At 40.0% G+C, this 22,842-nt stretch overlaps 1 protein-coding gene across 6 annotated transcripts in view; it reads left to right on the top strand.

Moving 5' to 3' along the window:
• The window catches only part of RXYLT1 (ribitol xylosyltransferase 1), a 31,357-nt gene that overhangs the window by 4,461 nt on the left and 4,054 nt on the right, over positions 1-22,842 (top strand). For 2 of the 6 annotated variants that reach the window (XM_073327909.1, XM_073327908.1), the window contains exons 4-6: positions 4,928-5,242; positions 8,848-9,018; positions 13,466-13,629. In XM_073327909.1, coding sequence (XP_073184010.1) covers positions 4,928-5,242; positions 8,848-9,018; positions 13,466-13,629 — 650 coding nt within the window. Of the gene's footprint in view, positions 1-4,927; positions 5,243-6,888; positions 7,069-8,847; positions 9,019-13,465; positions 15,953-22,842 lie in introns of those variants that run through there. The other 4 variants (XM_073327907.1, XM_073327910.1, XR_012156772.1 and 1 more) reach the window with 3 other exon arrangements.

Here is a 22,842-nt window from a genome sequence, read left to right as displayed (position 1 = left end):
GGAAAAGGTGTCCAGTTGTATATTTTTATCCCTTCCACTCCAACAACTGTAAATATTTTAATAAATGGTAATAAATTACCTTTATTATAAAGGTAAATGGTATAACAATAATGCTTGTTTTGGTAATTCATTCTGACCAACCATGAACATATTTATTGCCATACTTAATTTCAGACCTTGTGTTAAATATGTTCTGTATGACAGTTTGATGTTTAATTTAAAATGTAATTTCTAGAAATTACAAGAACAATCCTATTGTCCATCACTGCTTAAAGTCAGAAGGAGTAGGCTTTGTGCAGAGAACTTAGTGCAAGCTGGCAAGGTTGGAATTCACCCTCTTCTGTGGCCACTCTTCCCACCTACAGATTACAGTTGTAGTCTCTACAACTTTATTCATCTGCCCAAGGACCTATGCACCACTTAAGCCCCCACATAAGAGCTTAAGTGATGTTCAGGGCCTTGCATGGACCCTTTGATCTGAGGTATAGTCTCACAGGGTGAAATTCATCAGTTTAGAAAAGTTTTGGGGGTTTTTTCATGACAGAATATGGCCATGTCACTTTTTAAAATAAAATCATATATGTAGGTTGAAATAAACACCTGATGATCCACAAGAGAAATTCACCAGGCCTAATATTACACTAGTTATCTTTGTAGAAGTGATATTAATAATTTCATAGGTGTTAAGGCCAGAAAGAACCATTATGATGATAAAGTTTGATCTCCCCTATAACACAGGTCATATAACCTCACCCTGTAATTTCTACATCAAGTCCATAACTGAGCAAAAGCATATATTTCACAGAGATATCCAGTCTAAGTGAAGACAAATACACCATGTCCCTAAGTAAGTTGTTCCAGTATTTAATCATCCTCACTTTTAAAAAATTATGCCTTATTTCTAGTCTGAATTTGTCTAGCATCAGCTTCCAGCTCTTGGCTCTTGCTATCAAAAATCTCTTCCCACCTAGGTACTCAAAGACTTTGATTAAGTAACTTCTTAATCTTCTCTTGGTTAAACTAAATAGATTGAAATTCTTTGGTCTCAAACTGTAAGGCAGTTTTTCCAGATCCTGACTAACTGTTGTTGCTCTTTTCTGAACCCTTTAAAGGCGGACACCAGAACTGGATACAATGTTCCAAAAATGGCCTCACTAATGCTAGATGTGGTGATAATATCACCTCCCTGCCTCTACTTGATATTCCCTGGCTTATCCACCCAAGGATCATTTTTGCCCTCTTCGCCCCCAGAGTTCATGTTCAGTTGACCATCATGACCTTTTTAGGTCACTTTCAGAGTCACTGCTTTCCAAAATACAGCTCCCTTATCTTTTAAGTGTGATGTACATTCTTTGTTCCTAAATGTTTGACTTTGCAGTTGGCTATTTTAAAAATGCACAGTCACAAACACTTCAGCTCAATAAGGTAGATAGAATAATACAGAAAGTACATCGGCACATCCATATTCACACCATCTCTTGCTGAAATGTTAGCCATTATGTTCCTCATCACCATCACCTTCCTCATCTTCACCAGTGGGCATCATTCTGGCACCTCCCAAGGATACATCTCTCTCTCCTACTGCCCACAGGCTGGGACGTAACTTTTATAATACATTACGCTGACACCCCTATGTGTAATGCATATTCAGTAGGGGTATTTCCCCTCTTTCTTATTTGTATTTCCTCAGTCTACTGATGTTGAGTTGCCCTTCTTCTATAGGTTAGTATATTAATGATTTGAACTCATTATCCTATACATCAGTTAATTGGTATGGCACTCTTATGACTGGATGGTCTTTCCAAAACTTTCCAAAAGCTGGTGTTAGCACGTTTCTGTGGTTGGCTGATGTCATTCTGGACAAAATTCTCCCTTACGCTCTACTTCCGGTTCCCCAAAACATAGTGGTTACTGTTGGGCCATTTATCTGTGCCAAAGTTCATAGGCTTCAGGCATCACGCTAACTGCTGAAGCCAATGTCTTGCAGGATACAAGCTGCCCCTTGCATTACTGCTGAATGTAATAAAGGCAAGGTAGAATAATAAAGGCAGTGTGTTGAGTTTTGTATAGTAAAATGTAACAGCGCTCTTCATCTGGCACATCAGTGTTTAAAATTTGTTAAACTATCCCTAACATATACATAAAATAGAACATCAAGCGAATGGTGTTTTCATGGAAGTGAGTATTTTTGCTCTTTTACAGCATCTTTTTATGATAAAATTAGTGAACTTGGTTTGAGATACTCTTGCTGTTTTTCACAAATATTTTTTAAAGTAAGGTTCTCTTTAGAATTTGTGTGTTCCTGCTGTCGTTGTACTTTGCTTTAACCCAATCTATAGAATTGCCAGAAATAGCAAGTTCAGGGTAGATGGATTCATTGTGAATCATAAAATGCCATCCTTCCAAGTAGTATCATATAAGGTTGGGTTTTTTTAAATTACACCTTATTTAAGTTTGACTTGTCTAACCTATTATAGCACTTTGTTTAGAATAGTCAGTTTACAAAGGTTGACCCTTAGTGCTTTGCAGTAGTGTAATAATAGTGGTTAGTTTAAGCCTTTTAATGCTCAGAATGGCTTTTCTATGACTCTTAAAGAAAGAGAACTCTTCAGTACAAAGTATGCATTTAAAGCCTGATCCTGCAAGTGGCTGAATGCCTTCTGAGTGATGCTAGTGCACCTTGGGAAAGCTCTGAGTAGCAGTACAGGAGCTGTCCATTTGCAGACTCAGGCAGACAGCGGTGCATCCTTTTATCTTTGAATGGAATGGAAGTTTGGAAGGTTCTTTTCATGAATAGAATCTTTTTTAAAAACCAAAACTTAGAATCTGTATAAACTGATGTCAGTCTCCCAGAAAAGTTTCCTATTTGGTGTGGACAAGAGAATATTTGTCAAGCCTTGGCTTTAACTAGTGATAAGAAATATTTTGCTACGCTTATGGATGGGTTTTTAGAATCTTGACTGATTAAAAACATTTTCTTCTTTAAATTATCTGTCAGTTTCAGGTGAATAATACTTAACAAATTTACATAGATATTAAGAAACTGTCTCATTGGGAGAAAGGACTTCTTTACTGGCATTTAAATAAGCTGTCTTCTGGGTGCAACCAGATTATCCTAACTTCTTTAGAGGAGAAGAGTTTGCAAAATCTCAGTTTTAAGCAAAACCTATTCAGATACTTCCAAAATACAGAGTTAAAAAGTGAAAGTACCAATACAGCAAAAATCAAAAATTGGGATAGGTTAATTATAACCTATTGCATCAAGTATAAAAATGTGAATTCTCTCCTTCTATCTATGATTAGTCTGTTTTTCCTTAATCTGAAATAGCCCAAACTTGATGACTTCCAGTCACAATACAAAATCTGTATGTTTGATAGGATTTTGTGGGGAAGAATGAGGGTATGTTCTTAGGTGTGATGTGGGAATACCGAGGTTTTTTCCTTTTTATATACTGGCTGGCTGAAATAAATTTTTATCTGTATTTGACTATTTAATGTTGCTGGCTCATGGAGTTTGTTTATGTATTATTATTATTATTATTATAGTCTATAGGCTGCTGGGAGTGTGTGCGCTATTGTAAATTATTGGTGGGGCACTGAGACCTTTTTATATGGGTATTTTTTAAAAATACTAACTCTAAAGACATAATTGTCAAAGTACCAGTTAAAATGGGTACGTAAATAAACTCCAGGGTATTTCTTTGTTCTCACTGATGCAGAATATGGTGGCATAACAGGACATGATATATCTACCCCAAAAATTTTCAGAGGAATAATTTAACCTCCCTAGAACTTTTCAAATTCGTAGATATTTAGGTCAGAAGGGACCATTATGATCATCTAGTCTGACCTCCTGCACAACGCAGGCAAATGTAAATTAAATGTAAATTTAAAAAAAAAACACTTTGGAGAACATAGTCAGATTTGACTTTAAGAATAACCCACCTTCCCAGTTCTAAGTTACACTCTGGTAATTTTTAGAACATTAACTCCAACTTGCTTCCCAGATTCTTTGCAAGATCAGAACCCAAGTATTTATGGACATGTTTAACTTCACATATGTGTGTTGTCCCATTTACTTCAATAAGACTACATACATGCATAGGTGTTTGCAAGGTCAGGCCTTTGGATGGTTAAACAAAGGTGAAGTGCAGTATCTGTTTAGGCACTGTAATGATCCCCATTACTGTAGTAACTGAGTACCTCAAAATGTATTAATGTATATGTCTTCACAATCCCCCTTCCCATTAGAAAAGTGCTATTATGCCCATTTTACAGGTAGTGAATTGAAGCACAGAGATGAAGGTCACATAGGAGGTCTGTGATAGAGCAGAGCATTGAACATTATTCTCCTGAGTCCCAAGCTAGTGACCTAATCACTGGACCATCCTTCCTTTCATAGTAGTGTCTGTCATAATACAGTACTACAGATTTCTCATTTCTTACATGAAACTGAAGGTTTTCAGTCCCTATGGTGGTATTTTATATTCTGTTCTTTTTGAAAAGAATAAAAGTTTATGATCTATTTCACAGATGACGAAGCATACCCTAACTAATTATTCTGGGAGTTCTGCCTGGTTTCAATGGATTCATCCAGATTTTCAAGACTTTTCAGTATTTGACTATAGTAAAGGTTCTGACGTTCCTGCAATATACTGTGTTTGCAATTAATTTTGAATCTCTTTATTGTTCAGGTAAATGGCCAATGCGAGCTTTAATAAAGTTTAAATTGTAGTTTTAGACTCTGTACATCTGAAATTTATCAAAATAGCAAAGATACTTCACAGTACATAATGTCTGTTTTAATGAAGAAACAAAACCTCTAAACACTGCAGGCAGATGGTTTACAATGCAGTAAACAGAATATTTATGAAAGTTGGTAACATATCTCAGAAGATGTTAAGTGCTTGTGTTTTATTATTCACAGTTTCATCACTGGTCCAGCCGTAGTACCGGGATACTTTTCAGTAGAAGCTGAAAATGTGGTTCTAGTTCTGAATGGAAGAGAGGAAGCAAAGATCACTTACGCCACTCAGTGGTTGAATTATGCACAAACTTTAATACAAACTCGCAAGCTGAGGCATGTTGCCATTGTGCTGCTTGGAAGTGAACAGTGTAACAATGAATGGATTCATCCATACCTGAGAAGACATGGAGGATTTGTGGAACTACTTTTTGTAGTATACGACTGTACCTGGGTAAACGAAGAAGATATTTTCCAGTGGCCTTTAGGAGTAGCTACGTAAGTGTTAAACATAAACAAATTACACTTAAGGAATCAGTTATGCATGAACTGTACATGCCTATTGTTTTTGGCAGTTATATCTGTAACCTTATGTCTGAAACATTTTATATATAAAACATTTTATATAATTTCTGTCTAAAACTGTTAATGTGACTTTGGTTCATGCTGCTGGTTTTGACTATCTAAATTAAGCTTCAGAAATTTTAAAGGCAAAAGATAATTCGGAAGTTAAAGTGCAGCTATGTTTTTAAAAGCGAGTGTGTTCAATTTGCTTCTTGCAACTGTTCACAGTCAAATTTGCCATATCTGCTGACATTACCAACTATTAACATTTACATAAGGATTAAACAACATTACAAATGATATAGCTTTCCACAGTTGGGTTGGGGGATGACTAGCGAAGAAATGTTAATATGCCGATACAAGTCATCTTATATGTTTTTTCGTGCTGAAAGGCACTCTGAACACATAATAAGAACCAGACTAGCCTAGACTACAATTTTAGTGGCAAAAAGTAAGTGTGATGGATTGCTCTCTCTTTTAAGATGAGGGCAGGCTGGGACCCTTTTCCAGGATAAAAAGAGATTTTACAGAGATAAGTCTGTGGAAAGCTCTGCTGCAGGAAAGAGTTGGAGACACTTCAGTAAGAGGCCTGGGGCTTAAAAAGGGAATCCAGTTTGGATGTATTGATTGTGCTTTTTTTTTTTTTTTTCCTGGGGGTATGTTGGGGGTGGTGGTTCTTTCTCTTGTGGCTAGTAAACTGGGATTTGATACCCCTTGCATTTTTGTAATTGGTAAACTCTGGGATCATAGTAAGATGTAAAAATTTATTGCAAGACTACATTTTAATCCTGTTAGTGTTGTAGAGTAGATACAGCTATGGAAGAGTTATCTTCATTCTTTCCGGTCTTACTCCTGTCTTAACAGAGCTATTCAAACTGCAGAATCTCTATTATCAATAGTGATAATGCAAGCCAGAAAGCTTAATTTTTAGATCCATGTTGAATTTGCAATGCTGGCCATTAGAAAACATGTTTTATTGTAACCAAAGGAAATTTGCTCAGGATGCCATTGACAGAAAGTAAACATGGAGCCTCCACAGTGGCAAAGAACCAGTGTTTGTAAGGAAAGATATATAATTCAATTTTGAACATGTTAAGATGACAATGAAACAACTAGAAGGAAATGCCCTAGAGGTAGGTTGGGATGCAGGACTAAGGGGTGAGAAAAAGAGGGAGAGGTCAGAAGTGGAAAGGTAGATTTACAGTCATTGATGTAAAAGTGGAAGTTAAAGCCATGTAAACGGATGCAATTATTCAAATGAAGAGTGGGTGAGAGTGACAAAGACAAAGTCTGGTAGGAAACCTAGAGAGAGAACCTCTGAAAGAAATGCTGGATTACTGTCCAAAAAAATAGCAGGGGAACCAGGAAAGGACAGAATCATGAAAGTCCTGGGTGGGAGTGGGGAATAAGATGTTCAGAAGGGGTGCGTATGATCAACAGTACCAAAGGCAGTGGAGGAGCCAAGGAAAGTGAGGATGGACTAAAGTACTCCTGAGGGCATTGTGCACCAAAAAATTAAAAATTCTGCACACAATATTTTAAAATTCTGCAAATTTTATTTGTCAAATAAATGTGGAGGCTCCAGCATGACATTGGGGAGCGGAGGCCACTGGCTGAACAGAGCTGGGAGATCACTCTGCAGCTCTCCCCTGGGACATGGACTCAGCGGTGAGGCTGCACCCAACCCTGACACAGAACAAGGACTGGGCCTGCCCCAGAAACACCCCCATAGCCCTGCCCCTCCATGTCAGGCACACCAGGTATGAGCTCAGCCTGGCAGGATCCAAGTGTGGAGGGGCTCAGTGTGGGGGGGATTAAGGTGTGGGTTGAGAGGGTTCTGTTTGGGTCAGTCTGGGTGCAGGCGGGTCAGTTGGGGATCCAGGTGTGGGGGGGATCTGAATGCACAGTGTCTTGTTGGGGGGTTATGGGTGCAACAGTAATGGGACTCTGGGGGGGGGCAAGTAAAGGGGGTTGGGGCTCAGCGGGGGAGAGGGGAGCTGGATCAGGAGGGATAGAGCTCGGCAGAGGGGTCTTGGTGTGGGGGGCCCAGAGAGGGAGTCTAGATGCTGGGGGAGTGGGGCTCAGTGGGATGGGGACCAGGTGCAGCTGGTTGGGACTCAGTGGGGTGGAAATCCGAGTGGGATGGCTCGTCAGGATGGTCCAGATGCAAGGAGAGTGGGGTTTGGCAGGGGGGATTCTGGGTGTGTGTTGGGGGGTGAGACTTGGCAGGAGGGTCTGAGTATGAGGAGGTCTGGGGGTTGGGCAGATGCGGGAGCAGTTCCCTGTACAGTGATCCCTTCCCCTGCAGTTGAGAAGTGATGGGTGCAGGAAGTGGGGAGGCGGGGGAGCAGAGCTTCCTGCAGCCAGTGGAGAAATCTGGGGGTGGGTCTGACCCGGCCCTTCATGCTGTGCAGGGGAAGAGGAAGTCCCGTCCTCCCCAGCCCAGCCGGGACTTGCAGTTGAGCCCGGTGCAGGATAGGATCCACCAGCCAGGTCTTCCCCAGTCCCACCCTCTGCCCCACGGTGATCTACCTCTCTGCTGGCTGACCTGGGCACCCAAAACATACTGCTGGGGAGGCTACGTGACTGTTCTTATGGCTTCCCTTTGCTTCCCCCATCAGAAAGTCAATTTTCTCTGGGGGAGCAAAGAAATCTGCGGGGACATGAATTCTGTACATGCACAGTGGCACAGAATTCTCCCAGGAGTAAGACTAAAGGCTTGTTTTAAAACTAGGAAAATTTTGTGATCAATGTATGGTTTTTTCAAAATTGTTTCCTTAATGTACTAATGTAGAAAGAATATAGAAATAGAAGAGAAACTAGCAGTATTATTGACCCACTCTCTAAAAATAACAAAGTTAGAAAGAAAATCATAGCTAATTTTGAGAATGTGACAGCTGTAAGAGGGACATGCAATTTAAAACAAACAAACAAAAGTACGGTAAATTAGCTCTACATAATGAAGACAACTGTGCCAGCTCTTTAGCTGAACCATTGGTGCTGTTATAACTAAAATTAGTGACTTTAAGTTGAATTCAAAGATTAAATTGATGAAGATGCACAGGTTTTAGGGACAGGGTTGAGTTTTCATTTTGGAGTATACCAATGGCATTGTTTTTACAGCATACGCTTTCAGCTGATTCAAATAACTGAGATGTCAACTCCAAAGGAACCACTAACCCAGCAACTTCAGCCAAAATAAGTGGCAGTATTGAGAACAGCTGCTATAGAAACAGAATGCTTTTAGACGAGCATTCTGTAGCATGTGAACATAATTCCACTTGGTGCTGTCCAAAAATAAGTTAGGGATCTTCTAGGGTGTGAATTGGGAAAAAAACAAAGGGATAATGATAAATATTATACATCAGTGTTTGGCTATCTTTGTTTTTTTTAATTCAGTCAGTAATTAAATATTGGAACTGATTACAAAGCTATTTCAGTTCTTAAAATCTGCTACATAAACATGAACTGGTGCAAAGATCCATCTTTTTCCTTTGACATAAAAATATTTACATCTAATGTATGCATTGTTGTTACAGATATAGGAATTTCCCCATGGTAGAGCCCAACTGGTCAATGCTACGTTCTCCAAGATCATATCTATGTAATTTTTTAGGAACTGTGTATAAGAATTCATCTAGGGAGAACCTAATGGAAGTTTTGAAACAAGACGGGCTTGATAAACTCTGTTGGATTGCAGCCAGAGAACAGTAAGAGCTATGATTTACGATTTATTTATGATTGTAAATGTATAGTTTGCAAGCTGAATTATTCAAAGCCCCTTGCCTAGATCATTGCTGTCATCTTTCAAAATATGTTATGAATAAAATAATATAAATAATGACAATGGTCAAACATAAAACAATTAACCTTGCTGAGCTGAGATTTTCATACAGATCTTGGATGCCTTAACCCCTTGTCTGCTGCAGTACTTTTACATTGTGGTTATGATTTGAAATACTTTAAAAGAAATATCTAACATAATACAGCCAGTCCTGTTTTCTCTCGCACATACCTGGTTTTGGTTGAAGGGGCAGTGGGTATTCAAAATCTGTGTCATACATCCTGTGGCTATTATCCACCTACCAGAAGAGGGGGACATGAAACCAGAACTTTACGTCACCAACCACGTATAAAGATGCTGGCTTCAGCTAAACAATATAGTTCATTCTCTGTCTTCGGGACATAGAACGGATCTTCTGACTAACTGAAAGAGGTTCTAATGGTACTTTTAATTTGCTTCTACCTGAAGCAACTTCTACCTGAAACCTTGGCAGGATTAGATAGGTATTCCCTTTAAAAAGGAGGAGATGCTTTTAAAAAATCTGAATAGTCTTTCTTTGATTATTTAAACTTATAATAAAGTTTTGTACAGTTTCTAAGCGGAGAAAGGGTGGACTGCAGGAAGGAGTGATATGGCTGTTGAGGTGTTTCTAGTTTTGTAAACAATTGAGGGATTACATGTGATCACTTGATACCATCTCAAAAAGAATTATTTTCTTTTTAGAATTTCAGATTTTAGAATTAAACACACAGGCCATTTTAGAATTAACATATGTAAGCCATATACATTTACAAAAAGGATACACAAAGATTTTCAGCGTTCAAATAGGACTGTAGCTTAAGGTGCCAGTTCTGTCACCCTTAATGAAATACTTACTCCATTTAAAATATAAATAATACTAAGAGGATTTTTATGTGAAAAATTTATATTTTGATTTGTTTTCAGTTTTCCATATTCAGTGTATGAATAATAATCTATTTTTAAGATGGGTTAATTTATTAAAATATGTGGAAGAATTTAAAACTAGGAAGAAGTCTTCAAAGTTGCAATAGGGCTGTCAATTCATGGCAGTTAACTCATGAGATTTAAAAAAAAATTAATCGCAATTAAAAAAATCAAGATTAATCACAGTTTTAATCGCACTGTTAATAGAATACCAATTTAAATGTATTTAAATATTTTGGATGTTTTCCTACATTTTCATATATATTGTAGTCTGTGTTGTAATTGAAATCAAAGTGTATATTATTTTTATTGCAAATATTTGCACTGTAAAAATGATAAAAGAAATAGTATTTTTCAGTTACCTCATTCAAGTATTGAAGTGCAATCTCTTACAAATGTAGATTTTTTTTTTTGTTACATAACCACTCAAAAACAAAACAGTGTAAAACTTCAGAGCTTACAAGTCCACTCAGTCCTACTTCTTGTTCAGCCAGCTGCAAAGACAAACAAGTTTGTTTACATTTACAAGAGATAATGCTGCTCTCTTCTTATTTACAGATGTCACCAGAAAGTGAGAACAGGCATTTGCATGGCACTTTTGTAGCTGGCATTGCAAAGTATTTACATGAGAGAAATGCTAAACATTCGTATGTGCCTTCATGCTTGGGCCACCATTCCAGAGGACATGCTTCCATGCTGATGATGTTTGTTAAAAAAAATAATGCGTTAATTAAATTTGTTACTGAAGTCCTAGGGGGAGAATTGTATGTCCCCTGCTGTTTTACTCACATTCCGCCATGTATTTCATGTTATAGCTGTCTCGGATGATTACCCAGCACACGTTGTTCATTTTAGGAACGCTTTCACTGAAGATTTCACAAAATGCAAAGAAGGTACCAATGTGAGATTTCTAAAGATAGCTACGGCTATCCCAAGGTTTAAGAATCTGAAGTGCCTTCCAAAATCTGAGAGGAACAAGCTGTGGAGCATGCTTTCAGAAGTCTTAAAAGAGCAACACTCCAATGCAGAAAATACAGAACCCGAACCACCAAAAAAGAAAATCAACCTTCTGCTGGTGGCATCTGACTCAGATAATTAAAATGAACATGTGTCGGTCCGCATGGACGCATGTACCCTGGAATGGTGCTTCAAGCATGAAGGGACATATGAATCTTTAGAGCGTCTGGCACGTAAATATCTTGTGATGCTGGCTACAACAGTGCCATGCAAACGCCCTAAACAAGAAGCAGGCAGCCTTGTCTCCTGCAAATGTAAACAAACTTGTTTGTCTGAGTGATTGGTTGAACAAGAAGTAGGACTGAGTGGACTTTCAGGCTCTACAATTTTACATTATTTTATTTTTGAATGCAGTTTTTTGTACATAATTTTACATTTGTAAGTTCAACTTTTATGATAAAGAGATTGCACTAGAGTACTTGTATTAGGTGAATTGTAAAATACTATTTGCTTTTTTTACAGTGCAAATACTTGTAATCAAAAATAAATACAAAGTGAGCACTGTAAACTTTGTATTCTGTGTTGTAATTGAAATCAATATATATTGAAAATGTAGAAAACATCCAAAAATATTTAAATAAGTGGTATTTTATTATTGTTTAACTGTGTGATTAGTTGCGCGATTAATCACGATTGATTTTTTTTAATCGCTTGACAGCCCTAGTTGCAGTGTATAACTATCTTTAGCTGAGAATGCAATGAAGGCAGAACCAATAAAGGCACGGGCAGAGAAATCTGCTGAAAAGAAGATGACTATACCAAAGAGGAGACTGGAAAATAAACATAGAAATAGAAGGGGACTTGAGAAGAGGACTCTGAGGCAGACTGCCAAGAAAAGAAACAACCCTGAGGCAAGACCAATAGAATAAGATTATAAAGATTGGGTGGTAAATTACAAGGACTGATAGAATATAAATTACAAGGATTCAGAGTAGAACTAAATCTGGTTTGGCTCTGTATGAGGTCGCTGGCCCAAGAGCACCAAAACATCTTTATAATGTGTTTTGACTTGGGAAATGTGGCTCCCTGCATAGTCTAGATGAGGGAAAAAATGTAAATGCAAGCTTTTGGTATTGTGGACCATCTCAATACTGTAGCAGGATTGTCTTTCTGACTATTAAGTGGGTAGACTCTCATCATGATTAAACCAAACAAATTAATTCTGCTCTTAATTAGTTTGTACGATTGTTCTCATGGAAGGTTTAAAAACCTTTATTATAAATTTTAAAAGGATTTAATAAAACTAGAGGCAATTTAACACTTTTTTCTGAAAATTTGGACAAAAGAACTTGAGAAAAAGGCTAATATAGAATCTAGAGCAGGGGTCTCAAACACAGTTTACCTTAGGGCCAATGCCAGTCCTCAAATCCTCCCCGAGGGCCAATAATGTCACTGAAGATGGTGTTCAGAAAAGAAAATGTTTACGTTGTATTTTTTTTATTTTGAATTTCTTAGAAATAATAAAATGTCATACAACTTTATCCAATTCTTCGCCTGCCAGAGAGCTTTTAGTGTTTGCCAGAAACCTGGCAATGCGTCAGTTTGTTGATGTTTGGCCTCAGTGACTGAGCAGTTGAAACCTTCAGGATTGCAGCAAGGTGTGCATCAGACAGTTGTGTTCGGTATTTTGACTGGTTTATATTCGTTGTGGAAAAAAGTGATGCTGCCTCCATGGCTGACTCTGCCCGGCGACAAGTGATGGTATCTCTGTCCCTCTCCCCCAGTCAATGGGAGCTGCGTGGGGCGGCGCCTGCAGCTGACAGAGCCGGCAGGGTGGCTGCATAGGTCTCTCCTCTGTGGGCTGCAGATGGCCCGTGGTCTAGAGAGAGATTTATCTATGGCCTAGAGTGCTGTCACGCAAAGTACCTCGGACTGTCTGAGCAAATTGAAGAGATTTACAATTGCTGCCTTACGTTCTCATTTCGGAACAGTAAATCCCCTTGCTGATTTTAAATATTTTGGGGGGGAAATTATTCTTGCTTCAAAAAGTCTGTCAGAGCATTCTATCTCCATATGCCTATTTTTGAGCCACTTAATAACCTTCTAGTTTCAATTATGAAGTAAATTGATATGGGCTTCCAGTACAAAATATTTTTTTAAAGATGTTTGTTCTCTTTTGTTGGTGTTTGAAGTATTAATGATTCCTTTAAACGCCCTCAGTTGAAAACTGTTCTTATGGAGTTTCTAGCTTACAGGTGAACTTTTCTATAAAGACCTGAAAAAAAATATTTAGGAATAGGTGGGTTGAAACATAAAACCTTACTGATTCTCAGATCTGTTGTTACAAACCTTTCAGCTCTGCAACATTTATCGATACTAAAATTATAACATTGATCTCTGTTTTTCATTGTAATACATCTACCCTTGGAGGGAAAAAGTAATGTTAATTGTCAACTTCTTTATTTTTCTAGGTGGCAGCCTCAAGAAACAAATGAAAGTTTTAGAATCTATCAAGATGCATTGCTGCAGAGTGATCTCACATTGTGCCCAGTGGGAGTAAATACAGAATGCTATAGAATTTATGAAGCTTGTTCATATGGCTCTGTTCCTGTTGTAGAAGATGTAATGACACCAGGCAAGTGTGGAAATTCATCTATATACCACAGTGCTCCACTGCAATTACTAAAGACCATGGGGGCTCCATTTATCTTTATTAAAAACTGGGAAGAACTTCCTGCTGTTTTAGAAAAAGAGAAAAATATGAGCTTACAAGAAAAAATTCAAAGGAGAAAAAAGCTTATAGAATGGTACCGGCACTTCAAAGCACAAATGAGAGATAAATTTATTAATATCTTGGAAAATTCATTTTTACCAAATGATAAAGGAGGTTAATTGCCCCCTTTGAAAATCAAAAATAGATCAAAAGTTTAATTTTCACTGACCTTCAGGTAAGCTTTTCTATAAAAATAAAAAATAAATGAACCACTACCCATGCAGGTACAATTTCTTTGAAGTCAGTGGAGTTGCACCAGCTTATCCCAGGGCTGAGTTTCACCCTTTTTTTCTAAACTACTTTCAGAGAGGATGGAGTCTTACAGGATAGTAGTCCGGATGGATATCAACTTTATTATTATTTTTTGCAGTGACTCTCTCATTCTTAGCAAGTCAGTACTTCTCTGTTTTAATCTAGGTATGGAAGCATTTCAGCAAATAGATCACCCAAAAAGCATAATAAGTGGTGGCTTCACTACACTAATATTTATACTTTTTAGCATTCTTTCCTGAAATTCTCCTGTTATCATTTTCCTTAGTTTAAAATATAGTTTTATTATAGTTTTCATTAACTGAGGAAAAAGAGAACTATGGTCAAGCAGAATGACAGAACTTTTAACAATATCAAAATAAAGTCTTTAAACTATTGCAGATAACGAGAGCTCTTCCCCCTCCTCCCACTTTTGGCAGGTACAAAATGAAGCCATTTTAATAATTTGGGCTCCTCCCATTTATCTAGTGTCTTAGGGGGGGATGTTGTGTATTGAAAAATGTCATTTCTGTGACGTTATCAAAAGAACTTTCCTCTCCAAAACTGGCCATTGATAGATGGAATATTCCCTGCTACCCCACTCATCCCGCCCACTTGTTTGACTAGCTTGCTACCATATACTAAACGTATCTCAGACCATCCTGGAATAAATGGTATCATTAAATCTTTTTCATCCAAAACACTTCTGTAAAGGAATGTCCTCATATTTTAAGTATGTGTCTAAGCTCCTTACCCATCCCCATCCCACCAAAAAGTAATAGTTTACCTTTTATTGGAAGTTTTTCCCTTTAATGTTTTGGTGATTGTGTATGATGTTGTCAGAGTATAAGTACAGTGTGTAAAGATGCATTTGGGCAACATTTTCAACAAAAATGGAGACCCACTTGTTCAGATAAAGTTATAAACACAATTGTGCTTCTATCATATAGCTTTGAGGCCAAGAGTTTAGAAAGATTCAAAAAAGGACTGGGAGTAAAAATGTTCAGATATGCCAGCGTGATCTAGGAGCCCTCTTCCCATGTTCTTGCTCTTTTGTCAGAAGCATCTGGTTCGAACCACTGTTGGAGACAGAACACTGGACTTAGTGGACCACCAGTCTTCTCTAGTAAGCCAATTCTTGCCTTTCTGCATTTGTTTGTGATTGCACCTACACGTGGCCATTAAAGGCTTTGTTTTTAATTTGGTGCTACTACTGCAGAGAGGGTTGCACTCTCTGCTTGTCAGACTCTCCACATGTGTGGGTGAGACAGTGTGCAGTGTCCCTTATTCTCCTCTTTTCCCCCATGCAAGGATCTGCAGAGCTTCCTCCACAGAGACTGGGCACAGAAGGTAGCAGGATGGTGATGAAGAGGTAGCACATTGTCTACTGTGTGACCCTGGGTAGATTGAGGAATGTAGAGTTTCTCTTCCAGGTGCAGATCTATGGATCGCTATCCGCTCCAATAAAAACAGACAAAACTAATTTATCCTTATAGTATGTCATTTGTCTGTCCAGTGAAACTGCTGAAGACCTGAAACTTTATAACATTATAACTTAATCTTTCCATAAAAAATGGAAAAGTTTAATTGAGGAAGACGAGAGCGTACTAGATTTCCAAAGGAAAAATAGTAGATGGTGGTTCTTAGCTCACAAAGAATATTTTTTAAATAAAAAAGATTTTGTGTGTGTGAGCTGCTTTTATCCAACATCGTAGCACTATCAAAGGATAACAGGAATTGGAAGTTATATGGTACAGAGTAACTTTATTGTGAAGAGATGTAAATAATCTATGACCATTGTAAAATAACCAGGCTTCGGTTATTGGTGGTTAAGGTGGTAGATGTGTGTTTTGAAAAATGCAAACTTTCACTTGATTGCTATGTTTGTTATCAAGGAAACTGCTCTAAAGCTAATTAAACATGTATTGTATAAAAATGGTGTAACTATATTTCAGTGTAGAATTTCTGATCCTTGACTTATGCAGACACTTCTGAGAAAAAACTATATCTGGGATCAGATTTTCCCCCTCCATTTGAAAGAATCTTCTCTTCATTCCCGTTTAATATTGGGGCATAACTTTGAGGGGCTGAGCATCTGTACCTCTCATTGACTTCAGCTGAAGTCAGTGAGTTTATCAGGCCATAAGTGCGCACCTTCATGTGGCAATTTTGAGCATTCTCGAAATCTGCTTAAGTTGTCAACGTTCAAAGGGGATTTATAAGTATAATACTGTCTCTATACAAAGAGCTTCGAGTATGTGAGAGTAGTCATGGAGCTCTGGTACTATTTTGCTGTGTAAGAAATATTTAATATGCACTGTTGTAATCACTTCAGTGGATGATATGGCCTGGGCTGCGCTATACACTCTCAATACTCCTGTATTTTTGTATGTAGTTTAGTCAATTCCCTAAATACTATTCTGTCTCTAAATGTAAGAATGCCTTATGGTAACAATTGCATGCATGAATTCACGAGCTAGTTCAACTAAATCTTAAAATATGTACCATAATATTGTCTTTACTGTGATATTTTCTGTGTTTAGAATATACCACAGCAAAGCAATTTTGCAATAGATATTCAGTTTTTAATGGTCCCCACAATAGCTTTTTCTAGATCCTCTCATTAAAAGGGATGAACAGTGTAGCTTAGTAAATTTATATTGTGTCAGTCAGTCTACTAGAATTTTTTTCCCTACAAACCACAGAATGAGATACCAGAGAGATTTGTGTGTGTATGTAAAAGTATTTTTTGGGAAACTTTAGTGATACCATTTTTCATAGGAAATGGCTATTTGGTACATGGGGGATGCAGTCAACAAGTAGAACCTCCTAAGGATCATCTTGTTTTCAAAGCAAATTGGATCAGCTTTTAGCAAAGGTGTCCACAACTGCCAAAATGAGTCAAGTTTGCTTCAAGAAGGTCTCATGCCTTTTATGTATTTAGAAATATTGAAAGAGAGTTCTAGTTGGAGGCTCTCCAGCAACCTACTTTATCAAGATAGCTTTCCATGCAGCAAGTAGAGAAACTGAAGGGGGAAGGAGTTTCTGTCCATTGCTAGTTATTTACATTCCTAACTAAAATAGCCTGGTAAAGCTTATTTATTTTCAGTAGACACAAAATAGCTGGGTAACAATATACACACTATAGCTTCCAAAAACATTGCCAGACATTGTGTATGAAAGTGGGAGAAATAAATGCTTATTGAAGAAGGTTAAATTTGTTTGTTCGGTATCCACAAAGACTGACAATGGAGAGATGCTACTGAAACAGACTTGAGAAATGCAATTCCATTTCTGTCTGAGGCAGCTGTTGTTTCCAAGGACATTGCTGTTCTGAAAGATGGCGGAACTGGTGTTTTCCAATAAGCTTGAAACGGAATCTAGATGTTGTTTATATAATGCTGTGAGTGTATAGGGTGCCACATAAAGAATAGGACGAATCAAATAGAGAACAGAATGCCTGACCTGACGAAACCCTGCCTAAAGGCACGACTGAATCTAACACAGATCCCAAGGTTTAATGTGTCTTTATTGGTCCAGATAACAGCAAAGCAAAGTTCAAAAATAGTTTTCATTTTAGGATATTTGGAGATCAACCCTAAATTTATGCCAGTGCCCAAAACTCCATGTTATCCCACAAAAATTAGGGCAGTTCTAAGCTTGTTTTCTTTGCTCTCATCACAGATGCTTAGGCAGAAAGAAAGAATTGCATAGATTTCTTGTTAATCAAAAGTCCATAAATCTTGGCTGGTAATCCTCTAGATAAGGAAGCTGCTTGCAGTAGGTCAGGCTGTTGAGCATTTATCATTTTAAACACAGTATGTCTTTGCAGAATTTTGTAGTGAGCCTCCCAGCCTTGGTCGACAGATTAGGACTAGGGGCTTGTGCTTAAATCTAAAAATAGGGTGTATAGGCAGTGCTTTGAAGTTGTGGCTCAGGCTGGATCTCAAGTTCTGAAGCCTAGGAATTGGGGGATGTAGACAAACCTGCACATGGAGATACGGCAACAGCCTTGATGGATCAAGATGGGTGCCGGTCAGAACTTGGGGGGGCGAGGGTGGCATTCCAAAGCATAACTCAGAAGTCATGCCTGGGCTCATTTGTTTCCTGACTGCCTCCAAGCAGGAATTCTTGATGACACGTAGTGAGTGTGGCTCTAGCCTTGCTGCAGTAAAAACTCAAATTGTTACATCTGTGCTGCTCTTTTTATTGAGCAGTCAACCACCTTTGGACCAGGTCAACTTGCATAGGCTTAGGCAGCAGACTCTGGGATGGAGGCACGTGTTGGCATGCCTCCCCTCTTCTCCTTACTCTGCTCACACAGCCAGTTATCAATGTGGATGGGTAAGTCAATGCATCCTGGGATAGGTCCAGGGACAGAACAAAAAGAGTAGGCAGCACTGATTAAGGAATCCACTGAATTTCTGATGGTTCCCATAGAAACAATTGGGTAAATGTACAGTGGCTCCCTGCTCCAATGGCAGGGCAACCGCCTAAGCCTGGAGTGTTGTTTTCCCTGCTTCCAGTTGAGGTAGCTGTTCCCAAAGGGCTTGGTTCTCTGCCGGAAGTTACATCTCACAGGTGCACAGAACATGGTTCTTTGCTTGGAAATGAGAGACCCACTCCTGGAAATGATGCTCCATGGGATTTGCTGGGCAATGGGATACCAGCTCCCTCCCTAGAAGGGTCCAGGAGGTCTGAGCAAACTGTCATGGCTGGGTCATGGGTCACCAGGCCTACTGGGTGGAGCCAGAGTGAGTAGGGCCGGAGCCATGGGTCGGAGGCAGAGTTGGAAGTCAGGAGCCAGAGTGAGGTAAAAGAGCAAGGTTTGTTGTAGCAGCTGGCTGGAGATCCTCCTAGTTGCACAACTTCCTGGTGTCCCCTCCCGGTTTAAGTAGTGCACCTGGAACCAACCAGGGACCCAGGAGCACTGCCAATCAAGCCCTTTGTGGCTGGCACATCCTGTTGTGCCTGGGTCCACAAGGCTCACAGCCCATCGATCACTACTCTGCTAGAGCTGTAGGGTGGCAGCTTGAACATGCCAATCTGTCAGGGATTAGTTGACCCAATTTCTAGGCTCCGGATTGTCCCCCTCACCCATTCTATTAAGGTGGTATTGTATGTAATAGCTGATTTACAGGGAAACTATGTATATTCTACTGGTAAGGGCAACAGATCGGCTATTGTGGACACACACATCAATTTGTTAGTTCTAGCCATGTGCCAATTTTCATTCTTTCCTTGAATAGCATGGACCCAACTTTGGCTCCGTCTCCTCACTTCCCCCACCCCTCTAAACTCAAACTGAGCTGGGCTATTGTTATCTAATTGACTCTCTTTCCATGTGATTCTCAGATTATAAAAACATCCTGCAATCTAGTGGAAATAATATTCCTTGTCCCTAATGAGAATTTCTCCGAGGTAGTAGTAGGTGTAATTAGGCTTTTGATGAATTTCTGCCATAGTGCAGCTCTGGCTGTTACATTGCTTGCTGTCAGAAAGCATCTCTGTAGGATATTAGCTCATCTGAGTGCCTGCTTCTGAAACATTTCTAGTCTCCAGTTTTTTAGATGCCTGTGTTAAAATTTTGGTAAAATAAACTGTGTTTTGGGGAGCTCAAAATAGGCACAACCTCAAATGCCCAAATGTCTTCATTTTTCAGTACAGGAAATGCACTTCATGCCCTGAATGAATGAAACTTTACATAATATTTTGGTCATGGATATCTGAGGACAATATATGCTATTTGGTGCCCATCTGTCCATCTTTGGAAATCTAGCTTCATACTGGTAAATTTAGCTTCCTCAGTTTCTCCTATGTCTTATCTTCAAATCTTGGAGTCACTTTTGTTATCCTCCTTTGTATTTTCTCTGCTTTTTCTATATTTTCCCCTATTCTGTGGAGGCCAGAACTGCACCCAGTATCCCAGAGGTGCAGGGAGCTTGGGAGAGGGTTTCATTTTTAGGGCAAGATCTTATGGGAAATGGACAGAGATAACAGGAAGTGCAACCATACTGGAAATAGAAATATATGACCAGAGGAGGTCAGCTAGAGAGGAATGACAGTCCAGTGGTTCAGAAAGTAGCCTAGGACTTGCAAAACCTGGGCGGGTTTCCTGCTCCACCACAGGATTCTTGGGTGACCTTAGGTAAGTTATTTGGTCTCTCTGGGTATGTCTATACCACAATTAAACACCTATGGCCCCTGACTTGGGCTCAGGCTGCGGGACTGTAAAATCGCAGTGCAGATGTTCTGGCTGGTCCCATGTCTATTTCCCTATCTGTAAAATAGTCATATTGCTACTTGTCTACATGACAGCTGTTGTGAGGCTGACTTTGTTAATATGTGCACAGTGCTCTGAAGAGTTAAGCTATTGCACTGATTATTAGAAGTAAATCCACGCATTGGATGACTGTTTTAAGATGTTGAGGTTCTGAGAATAGTTTTTCTAATGATATGACACTGGTTTATACTGTCACTTTGTAGCTTCTGATAGGGATTTCATGTGTGGCTCAGAAATTAATTAAAGGTGTACTTTCTTAAATAGACCTAACAACAGAGCAGGGTATTGTGCTTTCCAATGCTTAAACTAAGCACTTAGTGATGGTCTATACTGGAGGTGGGCAAACTACAGCCTGTGTGCCACATCCGGCCTGCGGGCCCATCCTGCCGAGCCCTTGAGCTCCCGGCCGGCGAGCTAGCTCCTGGCCCCTCCCCTGCTGTCCCCCCTCCTCCACAGCCTCAGCCCATAATGCCGCCAGCACTCTGGGCAGCAGGGCTGCGAACTCCTACTGGGCCGCGCAGTGGCATGACTGGCTCTGGCCAAGCAGCGTGGCTGCCACTTCTGGTGCTCTGAACAGCATGGTAAGGGAGCAGGGGGGCTGGATAAGGGGCAGAGGTTCTGGGGGCGGGGCAGTCAGGGGACAGGGAGCATGGGGTGGTTGGATAGGCGTGGGAGTCCCGGGGGCCTGTCAGGGAACGGGGGTGTGGATAGGGGTCGGGGCAGTCAGGGGACAGGGAGCAGGGGGGGTTGGGTGGGTCAGGGGCTCTGAGGGGGCAGTCAGGGGGCGGGAAGTGGGAGGGGGTGGATAGGAGGCAGGGGCCAGGCGGTTTGGGGAGGCACAGCCTTCCCTACCCAGCCCTCCATACAGTTTCAGAACCCGATGTGGTCCTCAGGCCAAAAAGTTTGCCCATCCCTGTCTATACCTATAACCAACAAGAAATCTCTGTGGCCTATGAGAATTGTCAATCCTCTATCTTTTTTCTTTGCTAACACTACTTAGTAACTCAACACTTTAGCTATAGATTGTACAAGGAATTTCATCCATTCCACTTAGTGTTCGAAAAGTACATCATTAAATTACTTAATCAGAAGATGAAAACTTTTCCCTCCTGAATTCATAAGCTAATAACAAACTATTGTCTAGGTTGCAACACTCCTGGGCTTGGGTTAGTGGTATCTATTCATGCTGCAAAGCTGGATGGCTTCTTGGTCCGGAAATAGTTCATAGAATCATAGAATGTCAGGGTTGGAAGGGACCTCAGGAGGTCATTTAGTGCAACCTCCTGCTCAAAGCAGGACCAATCCCCAACTAAATCATCCAGCCAGGGCTTTGTCAAGCCTGACCTTAAAAACCTCTACGGAAGGAGATTTCACCACCTCCCTACATAACCCATTCCAGTGCTTCACCACCCTCCTAGTGAAAAAGTTTTTCCTAATATCCAACCTAAACCTTCCACACTGCAACTTGAGACCATTACTCCTTGTTCTGTCATTTGCTACCACTGAGAACAGCCTAGATCCATCCTCTTTGGAACCCCCTTTCATGTAGTTGAAAGCAGCTATCAAATCTCCCCTCATTCTTCTCTTCTCCAGACTAAATAATCCCAGTTCCCTCAGCCTCTCCTCATAAGTCATGTGCTCCAGCCCCCTAATCATTTTTGTTGCCCTCCGCTGGACTCTTTCCAATTTTTCCACATCCTTCTTGTACTGTGGGGCCCAAAACTGGACACAATACTCCAGATGAGGCCTCTCCAATGCCGAATAGAGGGGAATGACCACGTCCCTCGATCTGCTGGCAATGCTCCTACTTGTACAGCCCAAAATGCCATTAGCCTTCTTGGCAACAAGGGCACACTGTTGACTCTCATAGAGCTTCTCGTCCACTGTCACCCCTAGGTCCTTTTCTGCAGAACTGCTGCCTAGCCATTCGGTCCCTAGTCTGTAGCGGTGCACGGGATTCTTCTGTCCTAAGTGCAGGACTCTGCTCTAGTCCTTGTTGAAGCTCATCAGATTTCTTTTGGCCCAATCCTCTAATTTGTCTAGGTCCCTCTATATCCCATCTCTACCCTCCAGCATATCTACCACTCCTCCCAGTTTAGTGTCATCTGCAAACTTGCTGAGGGTGCAATCCACACCATCCTCCAGATCATTAATGAAGATGTTGAACAAAACCGGCCCCAGGACCGACCCTTGGGGCACTCCACTTGATACCAGCTGCCAACTAGACATGGAGCCATTGATCACTACCCGTTGAGCCTGATGATCTAGCCAGCTTTCTACCCACCTTATAGTCCATTCATCCAGCCCATACTTCTTTAACTTGCTGACAAGAATACTGTGGGAGACCATGTCAAAAGCTTTGCTAAAGGCAAGGAATAACACATCCGCTGCTTTCCACTCATCCACAGAGCCAGTTATCTCATCATAGAAGGCAATTAATTTAGTCAGGCATGACTTGCACCTGGTGAATGCATGATGACTGTTCCTGATCACTTTTCTGTCCTCAAAGTGCTTCAAAATTGATACCTTGAGGACCTGCTCCA

Source organism: Lepidochelys kempii, chromosome 1 (assembly GCF_965140265.1).
Source record: "Lepidochelys kempii isolate rLepKem1 chromosome 1, rLepKem1.hap2, whole genome shotgun sequence".
In the NCBI taxonomy this organism is placed as follows: Eukaryota; Metazoa; Chordata; order Testudines; family Cheloniidae; genus Lepidochelys; species Lepidochelys kempii.
The sequence above is the reverse complement of the archived record's forward strand: the minus strand, read 5'-3'. Positions and strand labels throughout refer to the sequence as shown.